This window comes from Leuciscus leuciscus, assembly GCF_965113295.1.
Source record: "Leuciscus leuciscus genome assembly, chromosome: 6".
Classification (NCBI taxonomy): domain Eukaryota; kingdom Metazoa; phylum Chordata; class Actinopteri; order Cypriniformes; family Leuciscidae; genus Leuciscus; species Leuciscus leuciscus.
The window spans coordinates 43,735,335-43,759,109 of NC_138730.1; the positions used below are offsets into that span (position 1 = coordinate 43,735,335).

At 37.6% G+C, this 23,775-nt stretch overlaps 1 protein-coding gene across 1 annotated transcript in view; it reads left to right on the forward strand.

Annotated features, from left to right (window-relative positions):
• Nucleotides 1-19,076, forward strand: part of LOC309501087 (CUGBP Elav-like family member 5) — a 214,076-nt gene extending 195,000 nt beyond the window's left edge. The window contains exons 8-12 of the mRNA XM_082173061.1: nt 8,845-9,054; nt 11,539-11,631; nt 15,098-15,241; nt 15,921-16,092; nt 17,951-19,076. Of these exons, the coding sequence (XP_082029187.1) occupies nt 8,845-9,054; nt 11,539-11,631; nt 15,098-15,241; nt 15,921-16,048 (575 nt within the window). The 3' untranslated portion in view covers nt 16,049-16,092; nt 17,951-19,076. The remainder of the gene's footprint in view (nt 1-8,844; nt 9,055-11,538; nt 11,632-15,097; nt 15,242-15,920; nt 16,093-17,950) is intronic.
• Nucleotides 19,077-23,775: the final 4,699 nt, after the last annotated feature.

The following is a 23,775-nucleotide window of genomic DNA, read 5'->3' on the forward strand; positions in this document are numbered from 1 at the left end:
AACCGTAATCATCTCACGCTCGAGCGATCTGTGCCCACACAGAACAGATGCTTTCATCTGTGCAGAGGATGACCTTTAGTCTGGGTGCTGTTCTGGGCTCAGGGTTTGCCTTTCATATCCTAATGAAACTAATGATGTGACCAGCAGGAAGTTGATCTGAGACCAGTGCGCTCTGATGCTTTATGCAAATGTGTCCGGGGTCACTTCCCCTCCGACAAACAGCTACTGATCACTATTAACTGAGTTTAAATCCCTCTCTTCCCCTCTTGCTTTGATTTATTCAAACTTAGCATGGATTTGTATAATTCATATAATTCTAATTATACTGATAGTGTATGATATCAATATTAAAGTTATGTAGTACTACAATATCTAATATTATATAGTAATGTTAATATTATTTGAAATGTATATGTATGTATGTATATATATAGACAGTGAGAGAGAGAGAGTATATATATATATATAGAGAGAGAGAGAGAGTGTGTATATATATATATATATAGACAGTGAGAGAGAGAGTATATATATATATAGAGAGAGAGAGTATATATATAGACAGTGAGAGAGAGAGAGAGAGAGAGATAATATATATATAGACAGTGAGAGAGAGAGTATATATATATAGAGAGAGAGAGAGAGAGAGAGAGAGTGTATATATATATATATAGACAGTGAGAGAGAGAGTATATATATATAGAGAGAGAGAGAGAGTATATAGACAGTGAGAGAGAGAGTATAGAGAGAGAGAGAGAGAGAGATAATATATATATATAGACAGTGAGAGAGAGAGTATATATATATATAGGGAGAGAGAGAGAGAGTATATATATATAGACAGTGAGAGAGAGAGAGTATATATATATATATTTATATATATAGAGAGAGAGAGAGAGAGAGAGAGAGAGAATATATATATATATAGACAGTGAGAGAGTATATATATATATAGAGAGAGAGAGTATATATATATAGAGAGAGAGAGAGAGAGAGAGAATATATATATATAGACAGTTAGAGAGTATATATATATAGAGAGAGAGAGAGAGAATATATATATAGACAGTGAGAGAGTATATATATAGAGAGAGAGAGAGCGAGAGAGAGAGAGTATATATATATATATATATATATAGAGAGAGAGAGAGAGAGAGAGAGAGAGAATATATATATATATAGACAGTGAGAGAGAGTATATATATATATATATATAGAGAGAGAGAGAGAGAGAGAGAGAGAGAATATATATATAGACAGTGAGAGAGTGTATATATATATAGAGAGAGAGAGAGAGCGAGAGAGAGAGAGTATATATATATAGAGAGAGAGAGAGAGAGAGAGAGAATATATGAAGAGTTCAGATGCAAAAGCCTCTAAGTGCCATCTGAAATTTTCTTCTAGAATGATCATTTTTATAAAGCTTGTATATTTAAGTTCAGTAATTTCACTTAAATGACAATTAATAGGTCATTTGCATTGCCATTTAAGTGAAATTATTGAACTTAAATATACAAGCTTTATAAAAATGATCATTCTAGAGGAAAATTTCAGATGGCACTTAGAGGCTTTTGCATCTGAACTCTTCATATATATATAGACAGTGAGAGAGTATATATATATATAGAGAGAGAGAGTATATATATATATATAGAGAGAGAGAGAGTATATATATGTATATATAGATAGTGAGAGAGAGAGAGTATATATATATATATATATATATATATAGACAGTGAGAGAGAGAGAGAGTATATATATATAGAGAGAGAGATAGAGAGCGAGGGAGAGAGAGAGAGAGAGAGAGGGAGAGAGAGAGAGAGAGAGAGAGAGAGAGATAGAGAGAGAGAGATAGAGAGATATATACATGTATGATTTATATATATATAAATGCTACCGTAATGCATACATGCAGGCCCTATATATGCAGCTTTCATGGTGTGTGTAGCGTGTCTTGAGTTATAATACACCCTGTTTCTCCTCACTGACCACGTCAGATACTACTGTAGGTGAACACACACACACATTTATATATACAATAACACCATACACTCGCCCAGCATCCACTCTCCTATTGATTTGATTTTTACTCTGACCGCCTATTGACCTTTGTAGCTTCTAAACTGTGTGTGTGTGTGTGTGTGTGTGTGTGTGTGTGTGTGTGTGTGTGTGTGTGTGTGTGTGTGTGTGTGTGTGTGTGTGTGTGTGTGTGTGTGTGTGTGTGTGTGTGTGTGTGTGTGTGTGTGTGTGTGTGTGTGTGTGTGTGTGTGTGTGTGTGAGCAGTATCTTGGAGTCTCTGGAACAGACAGTAGTAGACATGGCAGACTAATTTATCATTGCTGCATGGGGCCACAATGCACAAAGCACTGCAAAAGAGACAAAAGCTCTCCTGGGCCCGTGCTGTCCCACACACACTCCGTGCACATGCAGATTCCGGCTCCATAAAGAGTAAATATTTGCTCCAGCTGTGCTGTGATGTGACTTTCTGCAACATTAAATGCAAATACAGTCATTACCTGTTTAGCTAGCAGTAAAGTCCTGTACGAACACAATACCCTGAGTGTCGAGTTTTATAGGGCAGAATTTCACAGCTTCTTTTCTTTTCTTTTTTTTTTTATCTAGTCTTGCGACTAGAGAAGACTTTTGACTGTCAGCATAAAATTCTGTCCTATTTGCAGCTTTTTCGTTCTAAGAACTGCACTCTACAGGAGTCTTTGCCCAAGTGACTTAATTAAGTTGCATGATTATCATAGGTATAAAAAAAAGAAGTTATTTTTTTGTCTAGAAGTTGTCACAAACAGGATAATTCATCCCAAAATTAAAATTTGATCATTTACTCACCCTTGTGCAATTTCACACCTTTATGACCTTCGTTCTACTGTAAAACACACAGGGCCCTATTTTAAAGGAACCGTATGTAAGAAATGTATTTCAATTAATCATAAAATGGCCCTGATATGTCACTAGACATTAATAAATCATGTTCATTTCAAATACTTATATCACTGACAACAGTAGTCCGTCCAGGATATTGTCATTTTAAAGTGAAGTTGCAGCCCTCAACTGATGTTGATGTTGTCATGTTGTGTTTTGGCCTGATGCTCCACCCTCCACCTATCTACCAATCACAAAGTCAGTAGTGTTTCGGCATCCGGGTTGCCAGCTCTGCTCTAGTTACCACAGCTACGTGTCAGCCTACGTTCCTGCTGGATCCTGCAGCCTAACTGGCAACCTGGAGTCAAGGGGGAGGGGGAGGGGATACACCGCTCTACAGTAATTTGAAAGTGATTGCAGTACCAGTTTTGGCCACAATCTTACATACGGTTCCTTTAATGATCTAAGCGCATGGTCTGAAGCGCAAGTGCTCTTAGGGCGAGTCCGAATCCACTTTTGCTAGTTTAAAGACGGGTAAACTGGTCGGTGCGCCCGGCGCATGGTCTAAAAGGGTTGTCCCTACTCTCTTAATGAGTAATGGGTGTGTTTTGGATGTAACGTGCAATAAACCAATCAGAGTCTCATCTCCCATTCCCTTTAAATGCCAGTTGCGGTCGCGCCATGGCGGATTCACTATTTACATGCCGGAATTTGCAAGCGGAAAAAACTGAACGGATCTGCGCGTGCGCGAGGTTAAAGCGCGTAAGCAGACCATCTACGGGACAAAGTGTACGCACGTTGTGGATCCGCCTATAGGCGCATATTACATACGCGCTCTTTAAATAACAACAACAAAAAATTCCGCCATTGACTTTAGACAACGTGGCGCAGGACGTGAAAATGATAAGCATCAGGCTTAAACTAACAAAAAACACTTGTGTCACACCTGGCGCTGCATTGTGCCGGATGTATGTGTTACGAACTGCTCCGAGACACGAAGGTTGAGATCCAAATACAGCTTTAATTAAGGGGCAATCCAGACACGTAAACCAATTTACAGGCAATAGGTCAAAACACAGGTAGGCCGCCCAAACTAACAAACTAACAAACAAACAAACAAACAAACAAACAAACAAACAAACAAACAAACAAACAAACAAACAGGCATGAAACCAGGGAAAACGCTCGGAAATGCAGTGCAACAACATACAAAACTTCACAGTGAGTGAATGAGTGAAAATGGTATAAATAGGCTGAGACTAACAGGGTGATGAGACACAGGTGAATGCAATCAGTGATGATGAGTCCGGGCAGTGAGTTATGGGAAATGTAGTTTGTGAGGGAGTGATAATAGTCTGGTGTGGAGTGCCCTCTAGTGGCTCTCAAGGGCACTCCAGCTGGTGAATGTTACAGTATGATAGGGCCCAATCAATGTCTCTGTTTTTTTTTTTGTTTTTTTTATACAATGGAATTCAATGCGGTCCCATGTTATTTTGGACCCCATTGACTTTTAAGCTATTTGAACAGCTTAGACCTTCTTCAAAATATCTTCTGTCATGTTTCACCGAAGTATGAAAGTCATTCAGGTTTGGAACAACATGAATGTGACTGTTGTTATTGTTAACTAAAACTATTAAAAATTGATATTAATAAAGGACACTGGGCTCTTTTTTTACGACTTTGCAAAGGGAAGTAGTATTTAGTATATACTATTTTAGTGTTTGTCCATATTTTGAATGAGCTTTTTTTATATATTAGAATTTTTGTTTAAGTTTTAGTAATTTTGTAATGAGATTTTTACATTTTTTATTAGTTATTTAATATTTCTATTCCGCTTTATTTCAGTTTTAGAAATTGTAGTAGTCAAATACTTCTTTATTTCTGTTAGTTGACAGTAAGTAAAAACATTTCTTATTTACATTTTACTTTTTACTTTTATTTTTTGTTTTTTTATTAATAAAAAGAAGGAATTTTCTGTATTAATTTGCACTGGTGTTTAATCATATTTTGAATCATGCATTTATTTATGTTTTTCTACACATATTTTTTCTCACAGTGTAAAATAGCACTATATAAGTAATAAAAAAAAAAGACAGACTCTCTTTAAAACATGAACAGCTGGCAATAAGCCTCTGTATAGTAGCATGTGCTGGTCGTGTTTTTTGAAGCATAAATGAGCACATTGTGTGTGTGTTTGTTGTAAAGGCCCTCGAATGAATCTCTAACTCTGCTGGTTGAATTTCATGTTTCACATTAGCGTAAAAGAGTAGCTCTTTCCTTCAGAAGTCTGATTTATCTCAGTGTTTCACTGAGCGTGTGAATTCACGTTCAGTTGCTGTCAGGTGTTTGGATGTGAGAGCCGCTCTGTGTTATTAACACTCTCTGACTCACTGTCACACATTTCTCTCTACGCTCATTCTACACTCCTCCTTTATCACTTTCCTTTTCTCAATCCCGCTGGAAAATCCAGCTAAAACCAGACTGGCGATAGCTGCATTGCGTAGCACTGCATAATAACCGGTTTCTAGCTGACCAGGGTTTGTCATTAACTCCTTTAATGACCTTGTTTGAGATCCATCAATCAGAGAAGTTTCGGGGAATAAAGCTTCGTAGATGACATAATCAAATGAGATGCTATAGCAAGTTTGTATTTCTTTATTTTCAACAATGTACACGACCATTTAAACATTTGAGGTCATTAAGATTTTATAATGTTTTTGAAAGAAGTCGAAGGCTGCATTATTTGTTAAAAAATACAGTAAAAACACTGTAAATTTGAGAAATATTATTGCAATTTAAAAATAACTGTTTTCCATCGTAATATATTGTAAAATGTAATTATGTGATCAAAGCTGAATGTTCAGCATCATTACTCCAGTCTTCAGTGTCACATGATCCTTCAGAAATCATTCTAATATGATGATTTGCTGCTCAAGAAGCATTTCTGATTATTATTCATGTTGAAATCAGTTGTGCTTCATATTTTTGTGAAATACATGATGCATTTTTGTCAGGATAAAAAAAAAATATATATAAATATAAATGTATTGCACTTTTGATCAATTTAATGCATCCTTGCTGAACGAAATAAATTATTTATTTAAGAAAATCATACTGACCCCCTCAGATTTATCTTATATTCACAGTCATAATTGATCAAACAAAATCATACAGTTTTTTTTTGTTTGTTTTTTACAATTTCTTCAGACCCCTCAGGCTATTTGAGAAGGATCTCTAGTTTAAGAAATTCTAAGCCAGCCAGGATCTATAATATTCCTTATAATGACCTGATTTTTCCTGCAGGACCCTTAATCAAGATGATCTGCGAGTTTAACCAGGCCCAAACACCTGAGATACTCAGAGACTTAGGGCCCTATCTTACACCCGACGCAATGCAGCGCCAAGCGCGACGCAAGTGTGTTTTGCTAGTTTCAGCCCTACGCAGTTATCATTTTCACGTCCTGCGCCACGTTGTTTAAATAGCAAATGCATTTGCGCACATTTGTGCACCCATGGGCGTGCTGGTCTGAAAACGAGGTGTGTTCTGGCGCATTGTTGGCGCGATGCTATGTTGAGGAACAGAAATAGACCGAGCCATTGACCAACTGAAACTTGGTCTAAAGTCAATGGCGCAATATATATATTTTTTTGTTATTTAAAGAGCGCGTTAGTAATGTGTGCCTATAGGCGGGTCCACAACGCACATACACTCACACAAACATGGCAAATATTTAAAATAGAAGGATTACAATGTAAAAGATTATTATTGTGTACATAAAGATATGGTGGAATCCGGCTTGTCCCGTAGATGACAAGCTTAGCTTGCGCACTTTTACCTCGCGCACGAGCAGATCCGTTTGCGCTCTGGAGACGCGTTCGGTCTTTCCACTATCAAATTCCGTCATGTAAATAGCGAATCCGCCATGGCGCGAGCGCAACTGGCATTTAAAGGGAATGGGAGATGAGACTCTGATTGGTTTAACGCATGTAAATCCCAAAACACACCCATTACTCATTAAGAGAATAAAGACAACCCTTTTAGACCATGCGCCGGGAGCGCCGACCATTTTTCCCGTCGTTAAACTAGCAAAAGTGGATTCGGACTCGCCCTGAGTGAACTTGCGCCCTGCGCTTTAGACCATGCGCTTAGATCGTTATAATAGGGCCCTTAAACCAGTTTGGACTTGAAACCGGCTACTATGTTCCAAAATACAGCTATCATTTTAAGCTGGTTATTCTCTCTGGATTTTCCAGCAATAAACAGGAGTGTTACGTAAGACCAGACAGCACAGAAATACATGATGTGTTTGATTTAACTCGGACTCGGATGCTTTTTTCTTTCTGTTCGACTGTAGATCAGACATTAAAGAGCCCAGTCCTCAGAGAGACCAACACACACCCTTCAAAGTCTACAAATCACACTGAACACAACACAAAACACAACAGTCAGGAGAGATGATGATGTTTCTCTGGCTCTCTCATACCTTTGTATTTCTGTGTGATTTCATCATGAGTGCTATATATCCAGTTTAACACCTGAACCAGTTTTCCTTATGCAAAACAGAAGCTCTGACATTCTGAAAACATTTAGATTTTCACAGAAGAAATGCTGTAAATTATAACATAAAGGTTAATTTTCAAGTGAACTATTCCTTTTCCAAACACCTGCTATTCCACAGTTTGACTGACAGTAAAGTTGAAGCGTGTTGATTTGTTCAGTATTAGACACAGCCAGCAGCGCGTCAGACATTTTCATAATCATGCTTTTTTGTTTGTGAGGCTTTGCGTTATTGTGTTGAAACCTGTCAGTTACCTGAAGCAATATTAAGCACATGTACAGTAGTAGACTAGCACTACCGTTGAAAAGTTTGGGGTTGGTGACATGTTTTTAATGTTTCTGACATTAAAAACATTGGTTGCTTCTTCTCACCAAGGCTTCATTTATTTGATAAAAAAAATACAGTAAAAACTGTAATATAGTGAAATATTACAATTTAAGATAACTGATAAAATTATATTTTAGTATATTTTAAAATGTAATTTATTCCTGTGATCAAAGCTGAATTTTCAGCATCATTACTCCAGTCTTCAGTGTCACATGATCCTTCAGAAATCATTCTAATATGATGATTTGATGCTCAAGAAACATTTATTATTATTATCAATGTTGAAAACGCTTCTTTTTTTTTTTTTTTTTTTTGGTCCCCATGAGAATAACAGTTTATAAATCATACTAGGCGATGTTAAAAAAAAATGCAGGGTAGGGGATAGAATATACAGTAAAAACAAATCATTATATCTATGGAAAGTCCCCATAAACCATGAAAACACAACATGTGTGTCTTTGTGTATAGGTTTGGCTTTACTTGTGAGGGCCAAATGTCCTCACTTATATACTAAAGTATTATGAAAACCAACTAGTGAGGAAATTTTACTGGTCCTCACTATTTAAAAAGGCTTATAAATCGCCAAAACATGTTTGTATTTAAATCTAGTGTTTTGCACATGTTTCTGTGATGAAGGGCAATAGAAAATATCATAACCTGATCAATGGAAATCAATGTCCTCACTAATATAGTGAAACAAACACGTGCGTGCGTGCGTGCGTGCGTGCGTGCGTGCGTAAGTGCGTGCGTAAGTGCGTAAGTGCGTGTGTGTGTGTGTGTGTGTGTGTGTGTGCAATTCACTTAGAATTCAGTCTGAACACGTGTGTGTGTGTGTGTAGAAACCCCAGATCATGACTGAATTTGCCCTCAGGCATAAACTGGTGTTACATCCACAGTGTGCAGAATCAATATCAGCTGTCAGCACATTCTGACATGGAATCAATTACGATGTAGAATCAATGTGGAAAAGTGAGTTGAAACAGCAAAATATCATTAAAACTGCCGTAATTAAAAGTGATTGCAGCTTGTGAAGTTCAGTTTCAACATGACGCTAGTCTCGGATCAGTGATGTTTGTGTCCGTCTCAGGTCTGAGCTCTCCTCCAGCTAATCTGGGCTCCTCTGGCGTCCCGAGCCTCGTGACTCCCATAGTTAACGGATTCAGCGGGATCCCTCACCAACCCAACGGTCATCCAGTCGAGGCCATGTACACCAACGGCCTGCAGTCGTACTCCACCCAGAGCCCGAGCGCAGCCGACACGCTTCAGCAGGCCTTCACCGGAGTCCAGCAATACACAGGTGCGCACACACTTTTGTGTTTAGGAGATCTCACTTATGTTTCATCTAAGTGTCAATATTTCCCCTAAAATCCCATTGAACTCAAAAGAGTCAATAGTTGTCGTCCAGTAAGAGTAAAGAGCTTAAAAACTCATTTGGAGCAGCTCAGCTCATTTGATGCGTTCATATTGACTTTTGATTGCAGACTTTATCTTTGCGAATTTAAGACATTGCTGATATCTCTTCCGAAACTCTAGAGGAGACACGTGTGAGATTACCGGGCTCTCTTTCTCAGGAGAAACATCTGAGACTCTCAGTTTGTTCTCCAATTAATCTCAATGTCTAGGAGAAACAGGGTTCGTACAAGGTGCTTGAAGTACTTGAATTTGACTTTTTGAAATTGAAGTCCTGGAAAACCCTAGCCTGGGAAAACCCAGACAACTTCCAGCAAATTTAGATTTGCTCTGCAAGTAGTCTGGCAAAGAGCTCATTCAAGCCCATTTCTAATCCCTCGAAATCGCGGCACCAATCAGAAAAGTTGAGGCGGGCTTTACACGATGACGATCGCTCTGATTGGTTTTAGGTCTATCCAATTGCGCCCAGAGGCATTTGAGCGACGTCCGTTGGTGAAGCGCAGCAACTTCTAAATGCATTATTATATTAAAATTGCAAACACATGAGGACAGTCTCCATGAAAGACCCACTGGCAGATGAACGTGCTGCTACACTTCTCTCCGAAACGGTCGGAAATGAAATTAGATTGAATAGAGGATTTGAACTGTGACAAGATGATTGACAGGGCAGTTTACGTGACAGGACGCACGCGACAGATCCGTCCGATAAAGATGACGAAGTAGTATGTCCCAAAGCTTGCCTACTTTTTTGCTACACATTCAAAAGTAAATACCTTTTCTTCACAAAAAGAGTGCATACTTTTATGGCGTAGTGTAACTTAGGGACGCAGCATATGGCTTTACACGATGACGATCGCTCTGATTGCTTTTAGGTCTATCCAATTGCGCCCAGAGGCATTTGAGCGACATCCGTTGGTGACGCCCCTTTGGAAATGAGTTATTAATGAAGCTTTGCCAGACCATAACTCAGTTACTACTGAGAATGGTCTGGTTTTAACCAAGCTAGGAAAACCCTTAAAAACAGCGATATTTATGAAAAGGTACACTCTCAGAAAAAAAAAGGTACAAAAGCTGTCACTGTGGCGGTACCGTTTCAAAAGGTACACCTTTGTACCTAAAGAGTGCATATTAGTCCCTCAAAGGTACATATTGGTAACAAACGTGAACATATTAGTACCTAAATGGTACATATTAGAACCCTTTTGAAAAGTACTGTCCATATGACAGCTTTTGTACCTTTTTTTCTGAGAGTGATACTTGAATTATTAAAAGACATGTGAAATTATTGCTTACTTTTATTGATAAAACAATCTTTTCACACAAAATTAACGCCGCAGTCATTTCGCATTGGCTGTGAGCGTGATATTGCTCATAAATATCCACGGATATGATAGTGTTTTCATTCTTCAGGTCAATCATATATTCATGAGAGAAAAAATCAGTTTGAATAAAGAAATATCTTTGTCATAGTATCCCGTTCAATGGTTAAAGTTACCACAGTCACTGCATGTGCTGCACTTTATATGTATCATTTTGGTTTATCAGTTTAACTTTTTTTAGAATTTGAAAGAAAATAAAAGATATTCTTTGATAAATGAGATCTCTGATTGTAGTCCTTGGACACCAAAAAAGTAGCGCTTGAAAAGTCCTTGGATTTTATTTTACAGTATCTGTACGAACCCTGGAGAAACAATTGAGGTATTTTGAGATATAGATATTGTGTTTGAGATTCAGTGTATCTTTATGTTGAGATCTCGTCTGAAACTGGGGTCTTATTCTCAGGAGACTCTCTATTTGTTCTCCATTTAAGGTCATATTTGTCCAGGAGAAACCATAGATATTATGTTTGAAATGTCATGTATTCTTTCCAAACCTGAGCACAGTTTGAGACATTTCTTCAGAATCATTTGCTCTCCATTTAATCTGCTTTTTAGCAGAAACAACTGAGATGTTATAGAGATCTGATTTGTGTGTGTGTTTTTTTTATTATTATTATTCCATAGAGTAGATAGACACAAATGTCACTTTCATAGGAAAAAAAAATAACTTTGCTCATGGAGTGTTATTGCTGGTAGGTGACTTTGCTGTGATTGAAACCTCAGGTTGTATTCGAATTTCCTAGATATTACATCTATCATACGGATGCCTAGAGATCTGTCATTTTAAATCAGTTTGATATATGATGAACATGCTTTCAGATTTCATTGCACTGTGATCCTGTCATATTTCATTAGCATATAAAGGTTAACCTTCGTCTTGTCCTTATTCTTGCCTCATCTCTCCCCCCCTCTTCCCCCCTCTCCCCCCCTCTCCCCCCCCCCCCCCTCTCTCTCTCTCTCTCTCTCTCGTATGATTACGCTTATGACTCCAGCCATATATCCTGCCACAACACTGACCCCTATAGGTCAGACACTGCCACAGCCTGCTCAGATCATCCAGCAACAGCAGCAGCAACAGCGAGAAGGTTCGTGACAGATACATCACAGATATCCTTCATTCATTTCACTAAACTACAATGAGCCAAAGAAATTCAGATCAGCATCAAAGGGTCAACCACTTTCCTGTGTAGATTTTACAACTAAAGTTCGTTTTTAGAATCTTCATTTTTAGTCACGGGAGAGGGAGGGGAGACAAAGTAACGCTTTTTGACTTTCTCAGTTTGTGTAAATCTACTTAGGGTTCAGAGTATTTATTTTTTTCCCACATTAATTTCCCACATGTCTAGTACAATTATGTGGTTTTGTTTTATTAATACAGTATATACTTTTTTCTTGATATACCCGAAAGAATGGAAGTGAAATGTGACAACATGCCCCATAGGTGGGGTTCATTGTAACATGACCATATGACAGCTTAAAATGCTATCTGATCTAATCAAAAAAATATACAAGACAAACTAAAATATTTTCTCAATAAAATACAATTAATAACTTTTTCATATAAAATAATGGCATTTTTTAATAATTAAATATAAACTCATTTTTGAGTTTTGACTACGAACACTGGAAAACACAGCTATACAACATAGTTCAAAACATATTAATAAATAGTCATTTCTGAACATTGACTCTCTTTTTTTCACCTTTTTCTCATGTTTTCTCAATAGAATTCATAAAAGTATAGAATAGAATAGTGTGACAACATGCCCCGCCTGCATAACTGGGATTTAAACCCTGCTAGTGTCTTCTACCAGTTAGCGAAGCATTAAAGAACCATATCAACTGTTAAATAACGTATTGGAGATTAAAATAGTATCAGATTTGTCTCATTTGAAATAAACACAAAAAATAGAGATGAAAAATTAACTTAAGAAATTTACTTTTGCTATGGTTTAATAAATGTCTATGGATATCTTCCAAAAAATATTTAATTTTGGCGCAATTTTGTTCTCTATATAGTGTTGATATGGCAACTAGTAAATACACCAAGTTTTGTCATGCTAGCATGTGTGGAAGTATTTACAACAACAAGTGTGTTACAACTACCCCTGTGTTACTTTGTGCCCCGCTCTCCCCTACATCACCATCAGGTGTTTCCTGATTGGCTCGTCACACTTGAACTTTGTAAATGTCACAAATCCTAAAAGATGAGAAGAAAATCTCAGTGGAGCATGTTATGATTTGTTTAATTGTGTTGCCTGCGCATATAAAATGCATTTGTTGCCTATTTCACTAATGCACTAAATACATTTACATTTACATTTAGTCATTTAGCAGACGCCTTTATCCAAGGCGACTTACAAATTAGGACTAAATTCAGCGAGTCATCATAAAGAGGCAAGAGCAACAACAACGCAGGAAGTGCTCAAAATACGAAGTTCAGGTATTATTCAGAGTAGCATAAGCCTGATAAGTGGTGTTTCGATGTGTGGTGTTTTTTTTGTTTTGTTTTGTTTTTTTTCTATAAGGTTAAGTGCTCACGGAAGAGATTGGTTTTCAGCTGTTTTTTGAATGTTGTCAGGGATTCTGCATTCCGGATGAGGGTGGGGAGAGCGTTCCACCAGCATGGAACTGTGAATGAGAATGTTCTGGAAAGTGATTTTGTGGCTTTCTGTGATGGAACCACGAGACGTCGCTCGTTGACCGATCGTAGGTGTCTGGTAGGGATGTAGACTCGTAGGAGTGAGTGAAAGTAGGAGGGAGCTGAGCCTGTGATAGTTCTGTAAGCAAGCGTCAGTGCCTTGAACTTGATGCGAGCAGCTAGAGGTAGCCAGTGCAGAGAGATGAACAGAGGAGTGACGTGGGCCCTCTTGGGCTCGTTGAAGACAAGACGAGCTGCAGCATTCTGGATCATCTGTAGGGGTTTGGTCGCACATGCTGGGAGTCCAGCCAGAAGGGCATTGCAGTAGTCAAGCCTAGAGATGACCAGGGCCTGGACGATAAGTTGTGTTGCATGCTCAGTTAGGAAAGGCCTGATCTTCCTGATGTTGTGCAGTGCAAACCTGCATGATCGAGCTGTCTTTGAAATGTGATCTGTGAAGGTCAGCTGGTCATCAAACGTTACTCCAAGATTTCTGACCGAACTTGATGGGGTGATTAATGATGACTCTAGCTGGATGGTGAAGTCGTGCTGTAGAGATGGATTGGCAGGGAGGACGAAAAGCTCAGTCTTTGCCAGGTTGAGCTGCAGGTGATGTTCCTTCATCCATGTGGAGATGTCCGCCAGACAGCTTGAGACCCGTGCAGCTACTGTGGGATCATCTGGTTGAAAGGAGAGGAAGAGCTGTGTGTCATCAGCATAGCAGTGGTAGGAAAAACCGTGTGCCTGTATGATGTGTCCCAGTGATGTGGTGTAGATGGAGAAGAGGAGGGGACCAAGAACTGAACCCTGGGGAACCCCTGTGGTCAGCTGATGTGCTCTGGATACCTCACCTCTCCATGCGACCTTGAAGGACCTACCTGTGAGATAGGACTCAAACCAGTGGAGTGAAGTTTCTGTGATGCCCAGTGATGAGAGGGTGGACAGAAGGATCTGATGATTCACCGTGTCGAAGGCAGCAGACAGATCCAGGAGAATGAGGACTGAAGATTTGGAAGCAGCTTTTGCGATCCGTAGGGCTTCTGTGACTGACAGTAATGCAGTCTCAGTTGAATGTCCTTTCTTGAAGCCAGATTGGTTGACATCCAGCTGGTTGTTTAGAGACAAGAAGGATGTTAGTTGGTTGAAGACAGCTCTTTCAAGTGTCTTCGCAATGAATGGTAGGAGAGAGATAGGTCTGTAATTCTCTACAAATGATGTGTTTAGCTTTGATTTTTTGAGCAATGGAGTAACCCGAGCCTGCTTGAATGCTGTAGGGAAGGTGCCAGTGTGGAGGGATGAGTTGATGATGTGTGTGAGTGATGGTAGAAGTGTGGGAGAGATGGCTTGTAGAAGGTGTGAGGGGATGGGGTCAAGCGTGCAGGTGGTAGGGTGACTGGAGAGGAGAAGTGTAGATACTTCTTCTCGGTTAGCGAAGAAAAGGAGGACAGAGGGGTATTGGCTGTGGAAGGGGTCGGTCTGGGTTCCTGTGTGTGTGGAGCTGAGAACTGACTGCTGATAGCTGTTGTTTTGTTGGTGAAGAAGGTCGCAAAATCGTTAGCAGTTAAGGAGGAGGCGGGAGGTGGTGGAGGTGGACAGAGGAGAGAGTTGAATGTCTTGAAGAGTAATCGTGTGTTGGAGGAGCTGTTGATCTTGTTGTGGAAGTATGAAGATTTTGCAGCATGAACATCAACAGAAAAGGAGGAGAGGAGAGATTGATACATACTCAGGTCAGATGCGTCTTTTGATTTGTGCCATTTCCTCTCCGCTGCCCTGAGTTCGGTCCGGTGTTCCCGAAGAACCTCAGATAACCAGGGGTTAGAGGGAGTAGCGCGTGCTGGCCTGGATAAATAATAAGTCATATGTTTCATTTGTTAGCCACAGCGTATTGAATATGTGTGTGTCTGTTTCAGGTCCGGAGGGCTGCAACTTGTTCATCTATCACCTGCCGCAGGAGTTTGGTGATAATGAGCTGATGCAGATGTTTCTTCCGTTCGGATCCGTCATCTCGTCAAAGGTGTTCATGGATCGAGCCACCAATCAGAGCAAATGTTTCGGTCAGACACTACTCCTGCTTTCAAACACACTCTAGATCTATTATGTACCTCTTTCTGATCAGTTGATCAAATATTAGGGTCCAATATTGGCACTTTATACTTTATATATTTTATTTTTATTGATTTTTTTATATATAAATATATAAACAGTTTCTTATATTTTTGTTTTGTTGCCATGCAGAGTTCTGTTTATTAAAACAATAAAAACACACATATGGCTTCCTGTATAAACACCTAATGTTAGACTATCATTTTTGCATTGTGTTTTAAACCATGCATTATGTTTCAGTTTGCATATTATCAGCCAATTGGCAATTAACCCCTTTTATTTGCATGCCAAAGCCATTTTTTTAATGCATTCAGTGTTTGCCAAATGTTAATTTTTTTGGACCCAGGGTGCCAGGGCCTGTGTGTGTGTGTGTGTGTGTGTGTGTGTGTGTGTGTGTGTGTGTGTGTGTGTGTGTGTGTGTGTGTGTGTGTGTGTGTGTGTGTGTGTGTGTGTGTGTGTGTGTGTGTGTGTGTGTGTGTGTGTGTGTGTGTGTGTGTGTGTGTGTGTGTGTGTGTGTGTGTGTGTGTGTGTGTGTGTGTGTGTGTGTGTGTGTGCGTGCGGGCTTGCGTGCGTGCGTGCGCATATACACATAAACGGCACAGTCTCATCCAGACTCTATCTTCTCTGCAGGCTTCGTGAGCTTTGATAACCCCGCCAGCGCTCAGGCTGCCATCCAGTCCATGAACGGCTTCCAGATCGGCATGAAACGCTTGAAAGTGCAGCTGAAACGGCCGAAGGACGCCAGTCGTCCATACTGACCACAACCAGGGATGCACACGTGCACTCTCAGCCATTAGGAGAGGTAGGACACAGCACACGGATCAAAAATGGATACCAGAGCTAAAAAAAAAAAAAAAAGCATTAATAATTGTTTATTTTAATGTTTATTTTATAATAGTCTTTTCTCTAAAAACTGTCAAAACAAGTGGAAAGGTCAGTTTAAGTTGCTTTTGTTAATTTGCTAAACATGTTAACGTTTTGTCTAGATAGTGATGATTTTGAGAAGCATGCTGTAAAGATTAAGTATAGTTTTCAATTCTGTAATATTATTTATTCATTGTAATTATCAGCAAATAGATAATATCAGGCCTTATTTTTTTTTATTTCGAACAGTAGAATTTTTCTCAATACGAGTATTAAACAGGTACATATCCTTTCTAGTATATATTCTAAATCATAATTGAAAACTAATATGGCATACAAACTGATACAATACAAATTAATATTCAATTATCATAACTGTAATAATATTTTGTTTTATAATATACAATATCACACATTTATAATGTCCGATTTTGCAAGTGTTTTTGACAAAAATAATTATGTAAAAAAATATATATATATATTATTGTTGTTGATTTTATACTTTATTAATAATTAGTCATTGAAAATTATTATTCATAATAATTATATCAGCCATTCTAATGGGCCACAATGAGACATTATTATCAGCCAAAATGTCTGTATTGCTTCATCACAAGTTTTGAGTATAAGGGTGTGTTCACACTTGTAGTTCGGTTCGCTTGGTTTGTTTGATCCGGACCAAAAACAAAAACATTTTGTCCTGGTCCGCTTAGCGTTCACATTGACATAGAGCCTAAAGGCATAGAGACACGTTCACAACCTGATTGGTCGGCTTTTATGATGTATATTTCGTGACATAACTTACCGAACATCCGAAACAATGCTGTGTTCTGGGCTAAATGCACTCGCTGTGTGTGTGTATCTACATATGATGGTATTCTGACCAGCTGAGAACTCATTTCTCACCACAAACGAACAGTGTTCGTTTTCAAACTTGGTCCACTGAGACTTTCACTCTTCGTTTACTGAGACTTGGTCCAAGAGCTGGTCTTGGTACGCTTTCAAGTGTACCGAGACCAGCTCTTGGACCAAGTCTCGGTACGCTTGTTTGGTTTGCTTTAGTGCGACTAAACTCTAGTCTAGTTGAGTCGTGTGCGACTCTAGTGCGATTCAACCGAACTAAATGAGGCAGATGTGAAAGCACCCTAAAATGTGTGAAGGAGTCAAAACAGCGTCAGGAATCCCTCCGTCACACACACCAAGATCTGCGGTTCTGATGCCTGAACTGAACTGTGATGGACAACATCACGACTATGACGAGAAAAAACAGGTGTGCTTGATCATTCTGTCCTTTTTAGGGTCGCATCTTCCTGTTTTTGGTTCGTTTACATGTCTTTGGTCCGTGTTGCGTTCATATATCATGTTTGGTGTCACCAGGGTTCAGATGGTGTTCACACTTATTCAAATGAAGCGCACTAACAGAGCAATCGCGCCAGGGTTCGCTTTAATCCAACCAAACATGCCAAGTGTGAACACATCCTAAAAGAGTGTGCTGAATGAAGTCATCTTTCCTTTAAAGCCGCAAACGTCTCTGATAAACTCTCCCGGCAAACAGTCAAATGTTTTGTGGATGATGCAATCTATCAGCACACCTGCATCATGTCATCTCTCCGAATCCTTCCATCATGTTGAATGTGATGTCAAGAGTTTTAGCTTCCCACGGCTCTCGCTGTGACTGATGGCTCCTGGTTCCACATCCAGGTATCAAGCTGTCAAGCCTGTCTCCCGAGTCAAACTCATCTGACATCTCTCTCTCTCTCTCTCTCTCTCTCTCTCTCTCTCTTTCTCTCTGCCAGGTTTTGAACAGTTGTAGTCTTGACGTTTTGACGGATGGAAACTTTTCTTGAAAAACTAACACACGAAAAAAAATAAAAAACGACACAAAAAAAACACACGAAGAAGCAAACAAAGGGAGTTTTGAGAAGCATATCGGATTTAAGGAAAGCTTGTGTTTCCACAGCGATGAAAGACTGGCGTGCCGGGGGCGAAGACGAGGACGAAAACAAATAAACTGGAAAAATGCTATATCCCGAACACTTTGAAAGAACAGTGCATGGCTGGGACTGGTAGAGTTACTAAAGCAAAAGACGGATCCATGCACATATCAAGAGACAGTCGTAGCTTTTATTTGCGAAGGAATAATGAGGGTTTAACGGTAAAAATGTGTATATGACACTGACGCAGTATAACTCTCTCTCTCTATCTCTCTCTCTATCTATCTCTCTCTCTCTCTCTCTCTCTCTCTCCCAGAGGACCAAATCTTTTTAATCTCTGTCGGTACCGTAACCATGTACAAAAAATTACCACCGATCGATTATCTTACGCTACATACATGCTACTTCATATAATATGCCAATTAAGAGTTAGACACAATTAATTCAGGGTGTATAGTGTAGGTATACGGGGACTTGAGGTGTGTTTTATTGAAAACCTTTTTGCGAAAGCCCTAGTTTCCGGGTGCAAAAGCGTCTAAAGGACTTTGATAGATGATGTTTAGTGGGGTATTTTAGGCTATTGTTATAGACTATATGAAGTGTGTTGATATTGAATTGGGCTTGTTCATCTCCACGTCGTCTCGTTTCAGAAAGCCGCCGGCTGGAGAAAAGGGCATTTGATCCTTCGCGATATCATTTTAACTCATGCACATACTTGTAAACAAAATGACCACAGCGAACATATACAGTAAGCAGATATTTTTGCCAAACAACAGCTCTTGTTTCTGAGCTTCACAGTTTCACAAGGAAATGTCTCTCTAGGGATATTTTCCCATGCACCACCAGAACTCCCAGTGGCTGCTTTTAACATTGTATCTGAGGATTTCATAAAGTCTCAGTGATATTTGGATTGTTATTGACCTTATCATGTTAGCTTTTATAATTATAATTATTTTATTTTTTATTTGTCAGCTTACCGAGTGCACTGCAAGGCTTACGTTAAAATTACTCTTTATTTTATTGTACTTTTTTGTCAGCTTACAAGTACACACAGCAAGATGTAATTAACATACTCTCATTCATTATTTTTTATTTTTTTATCAGCTTACCAAGTACACACAGCAAGATTTAATTAACATTACTCTCATTATTTTATTTATTTATTTTATTTATTTATCAGCTTACCAAGTACACAGAGCAAGATTTAATTGACATAATTAATTTATTAATTTGTTAATTAATTTTTTAATTTTTTATTTTATTTTATTTTATTTTATTTTATTTTATTTTATTTTATTTTATTTTATTTTATTTTATTTTATTTTATTTTATTTTATTTTATTTTATTTTATTTTATTTTATTTTATTTTATTTTATTTTATTTTATTTTATTTTATTTTATTATCAGCTTACCAAGTACACACAACACAGCAACAACAACATTTTTATTTTATTATTATTATTTTTTTTTATTTTTTTTTTATCAGCTTACCAAGTGCACAGCAAGGCTTACATTAACATTACTCTGAATTTATTTCATTTTATTTTGTTATTTTTTATTTTATTTTATCAGCAAATCAAGTGCACAGCAAGGCTTGCATTAACATTACTTTTATTTATTTTTAAATGTTTTTTTTTATTTTTTTCAGCTTACCAAGTGCAGAGTGAGGCTTACATTATTTAATTTTTTTATTTACAATAACATTACTCTTACTCACTACTCCACATTTATTTTGTGTTTTATTTTATTTTATTTTATTTTATTTTATTTATAATAAAATAAAATTACACAGCAAGTCATACTTTAACATTTCTGTCAACTAATCCATTTGTTTTATTTTATTTGACTTTGCTACATTGTATATTAGCTTACTTACGCTAATGTGCGCGTTGCATTAAATATGCATAGTGCTGAACATACTATCACTATTTACAACTATTGAACTGAATTGTTGCTCTAGTTACTTCTGTCCTAAACATGTGAAAACATCTGAAGATACCCGAGGCTTTACTGAATCCTCCAAAACGAGGTAAAACAGCCAGAGAAAGATGTTTCGGCGGTGCGCGCTGCAGTGATGTTTCCACTGTGAAAAACGGGCTGTTTTGAGATAGAATTCAGGAAAATCTTTCATTTAGAAACAGCCTAAAATCGTGCCATAGTTAAGCTTTGAATTTGTTTCAGTGGCTTACACTGATATGCTGTTTGCCAGAAGGGCCTTCTAGAACATTTATATTAGACAAATCAAACCATTTTACAGCGTAAAAAAAACACAGCACACAGAGATATCACGTCTCGGAAAAACCACGAGAGACACTTTTAAAGACAGTAGTTCTCTTCTATTCATGCTTTATTCAGGTATTTCATGCGTTATTACACTTAAATGAACTTCGTAATTGCTCATAGTTACACTGTATTGTGCATGCCTATGTAAACGTAGTACTAATGTAGAGCCAGGCCACAGTTACGGCCTAAAGGGCCAAGAAAAACGAGAGAAGTGATGTAAAGGAACATAAAAAAATGTATGAAAAATAGTGTTTAGAGGTGAAAACATAATAGAAACAAACCAGCGAGGGCCACATCACCACCTGCGAAACATGCTAACATTTATCTGAAGTCAACGTGAAATCCCTGTTTACTTTCTTCATACACGTTTCTGGTGTTATTTTGAATGATTCACCAGTGCAAACAATTGCAAAAATCCGAAAAGATCAAATTAAATGCCGAATCCCACATTTCATGTTCTCTAGGAAGTATGATTAAACCTAAAATAGGTTGCAAACACTTGACTTTCACTTCATGCGTGGTTGTTTTGACCCACAGAAACTGTTAAAACTGTTTGGACCAAACCCATTACATCAGATATCTTTCTGTCTTCACTCGATCAGTCGACCGTGCACACGTGCCACACAAGCCCAATGTCCTCCAATCAAAACAAGTCATTTGCTCTGTGCAGTCGGACCATTAATATTTTGTCAGGAAAAGAGAGCTGCCGCTCGTCTAGGAGGAGTTAAAGCTAAAATGACTGGACAGCTTTACAGGTCAAACACAGTACGTGATTTAATATTTAGGTAGAAATGAGTAAAGTTTTGCAGGATGGATGATGTGACTGATGTGTCAACGCAAAACATCAAACTGTTATGACAGGTTTCCCGTCAGGAATGGATGAATCTCAGCAAAACATGTTTAACATCATTTTAATTATATATATATATATCAAATTAAAATGATGTATATAATTAAAATATATATCTATAATTGAAATGTTTGACATTATTTTCATGACAATTTAGCACATTTTCCTGCCAGGCAATATTTCATTACTGTAAAGCAATCATCTCATCATTATTATTATTATTATAATTGTCGAGATTTATAATTAATACCATTTTCAGTTTGATTCTTATTACTGTAACAATATCCAAAATAAAAAGTTAGAATAGCTGTAATATAATGCTGTTTAATTTAAATCAGAATAAATGAGCAACAAATATAATAATGATGTATAAATACTTGACTTGACTTAAATGAATTAAAATTAGATTATTCACAATCGTAATGTTTTATTATGTTAATGAGATTCTGGGAGGGAAATGTCCTTATTTGCCATGAAAATTGTCAAAAAAGGCAAAAAAAAAATCTTAAAATAAGCTTTCTTTTTTTCATCCATAATGCAGAATGGATCATAAAAACTAGGCCTCACACACACACAAATGTACAGATAATAGTTGCACAAACATTACTGAGGCTCATGCGGGACGCCTGCCATCTGTCTGTCAGAACTGAAATTAGTAATCAGGGACAGAGCAGGTTTTCAATTAAACACCAATCAGATGATCACAGTGGAAGGTGACTATATAATCAGCATTCAAGGGCACTTCTGTTCACTTCCATTCAGTCAGTTTTTAACACTGTGAAATTGAACTGTTAAAGTGATATCATCATTCTGAGACTGGACCCAGTGAATCATGGATGTGTTTGGAAGAGTGTATACCGTACTCTTTTTGCAGTATGTCTGTGTGCTGTTCTTTTCTGTCTCTGCTACATTTGTCGAATGCACAGTGTGCAACAAGGTAATACCCTAGCAACCGCACAGCAGCCCATTAAATTCACACCCTAGCAACCACCTTGCATTGGTATCACTCACATTGTCACAGATTGACACGGTATAGTGTGCAGTGTGCATTACGCAGTATACTAGTATTCTACTCTGAACACTGCAAAAATTATTACAAAATCTTGTTTTCCAGTACAAATATTCTTAAATCAAGATGCATTTCCTTGAGAAGCAAAATGACTTAAGATATTAAATAAAAAAATGTAAAAAAAAATTATAATAATCTGCGTTTTTGCATAAAACAAGAAAAATATCTGTGAAATAAAAAAGAATCAAGAAAGTTGAAAGTTGAAGTAAGAAAAACATTTTTCTTCTTATTCTTCTTGTTTTAAGCATAAACACCAAATTTAAAATGTAATAATTTAAAAGAGATACATCTTTCATGAAGCACAACTTAATATCTTAAAGGTGCTGTATGTAATTTTTTTGACTGTGCTAAATCATAAAAATACCATATGGTAACTAAATAAAATAAATTATTAAAACCCTAAATTAAATTGTTCATTATATAAACCGCTTAATTCATATGGATTAGTTTGACAATCTCTTTATGAACTTTTTGAAGCGTCAAAGTGGTAGTTGCGTAGCTGTCAATGGAGGGACAGAAATCCTCAGATTTCATCAAAAATATCTTCATTTATTTTCTGAAGATGATTGAAAGTATTACAGGTTTGGAACGACATGAGGGAGAGTGATTAATGACAGAATAAAAAATTTTGGGTGAACTATCCCTTTAAGTAATTTTGCTTCTCAAGTCGCTAAATATATCTTAATTTAAGAATGTTTGTATATTTGTAGGCTTCTGGAAAATAAGATATAAAATACTAACTAAATAAAAAATCAACAACAGAACATTCCTAGCCGCGCGGCAGCCGTTCCACGCAGTGGCACAAGCAAAGTATTATTTATTTTTTTGTCTGGATGTTTCTAAACCTGTGGCTCATACTAACATACATGCTGTACAAACGTGAATTCTCATGCTCTATTTCAATTTTTATTCTATTTATTGCCAAAAAAAAAAAAAAAAGAAGAGAAAACTAGTTCTTTCATAGCTTGCCCTGCCTATAGTTCTTTAAATCACTCTTTGTGCATGCTAATTGCTAGAGACGTAGAGAGACATTTTTATAGTAAAAGACATAGAAAACATAAAACTGCACCATTTTTTTTTTTTTTTTTTTTTTTTTTTTTTAAGCCAATACCTCCTCGGGTAACAGTCGAGAGCTTCAAGGCTACTCAGCGGAGGTAACGGTTTCGAGTTTTTAACGTGTTATCATCATGCAGTAAGGATATCATGGAAACATAGCACTGCGCAGAGCGTCCAAACCAACACCGTGTGTGTGTTTGGACTCGCTGGACATGCTCTTCAGGGTTTGGGCTATTTTGGGAGTATGTTTTACAAACTGTGTTTTGTTTTTTTATTCATATGATGTTACTACCTGAACTAAGCCATGTCCTCTTCCTTCATACTCCCCATCTACTGCCATAGTCCTCTGCTAGAGCCAACGCTGCATACAGTATCAAAACACACAAACCTCAAGCTTTCAATATATTGTTTGCTTTCTTTCCTGCATT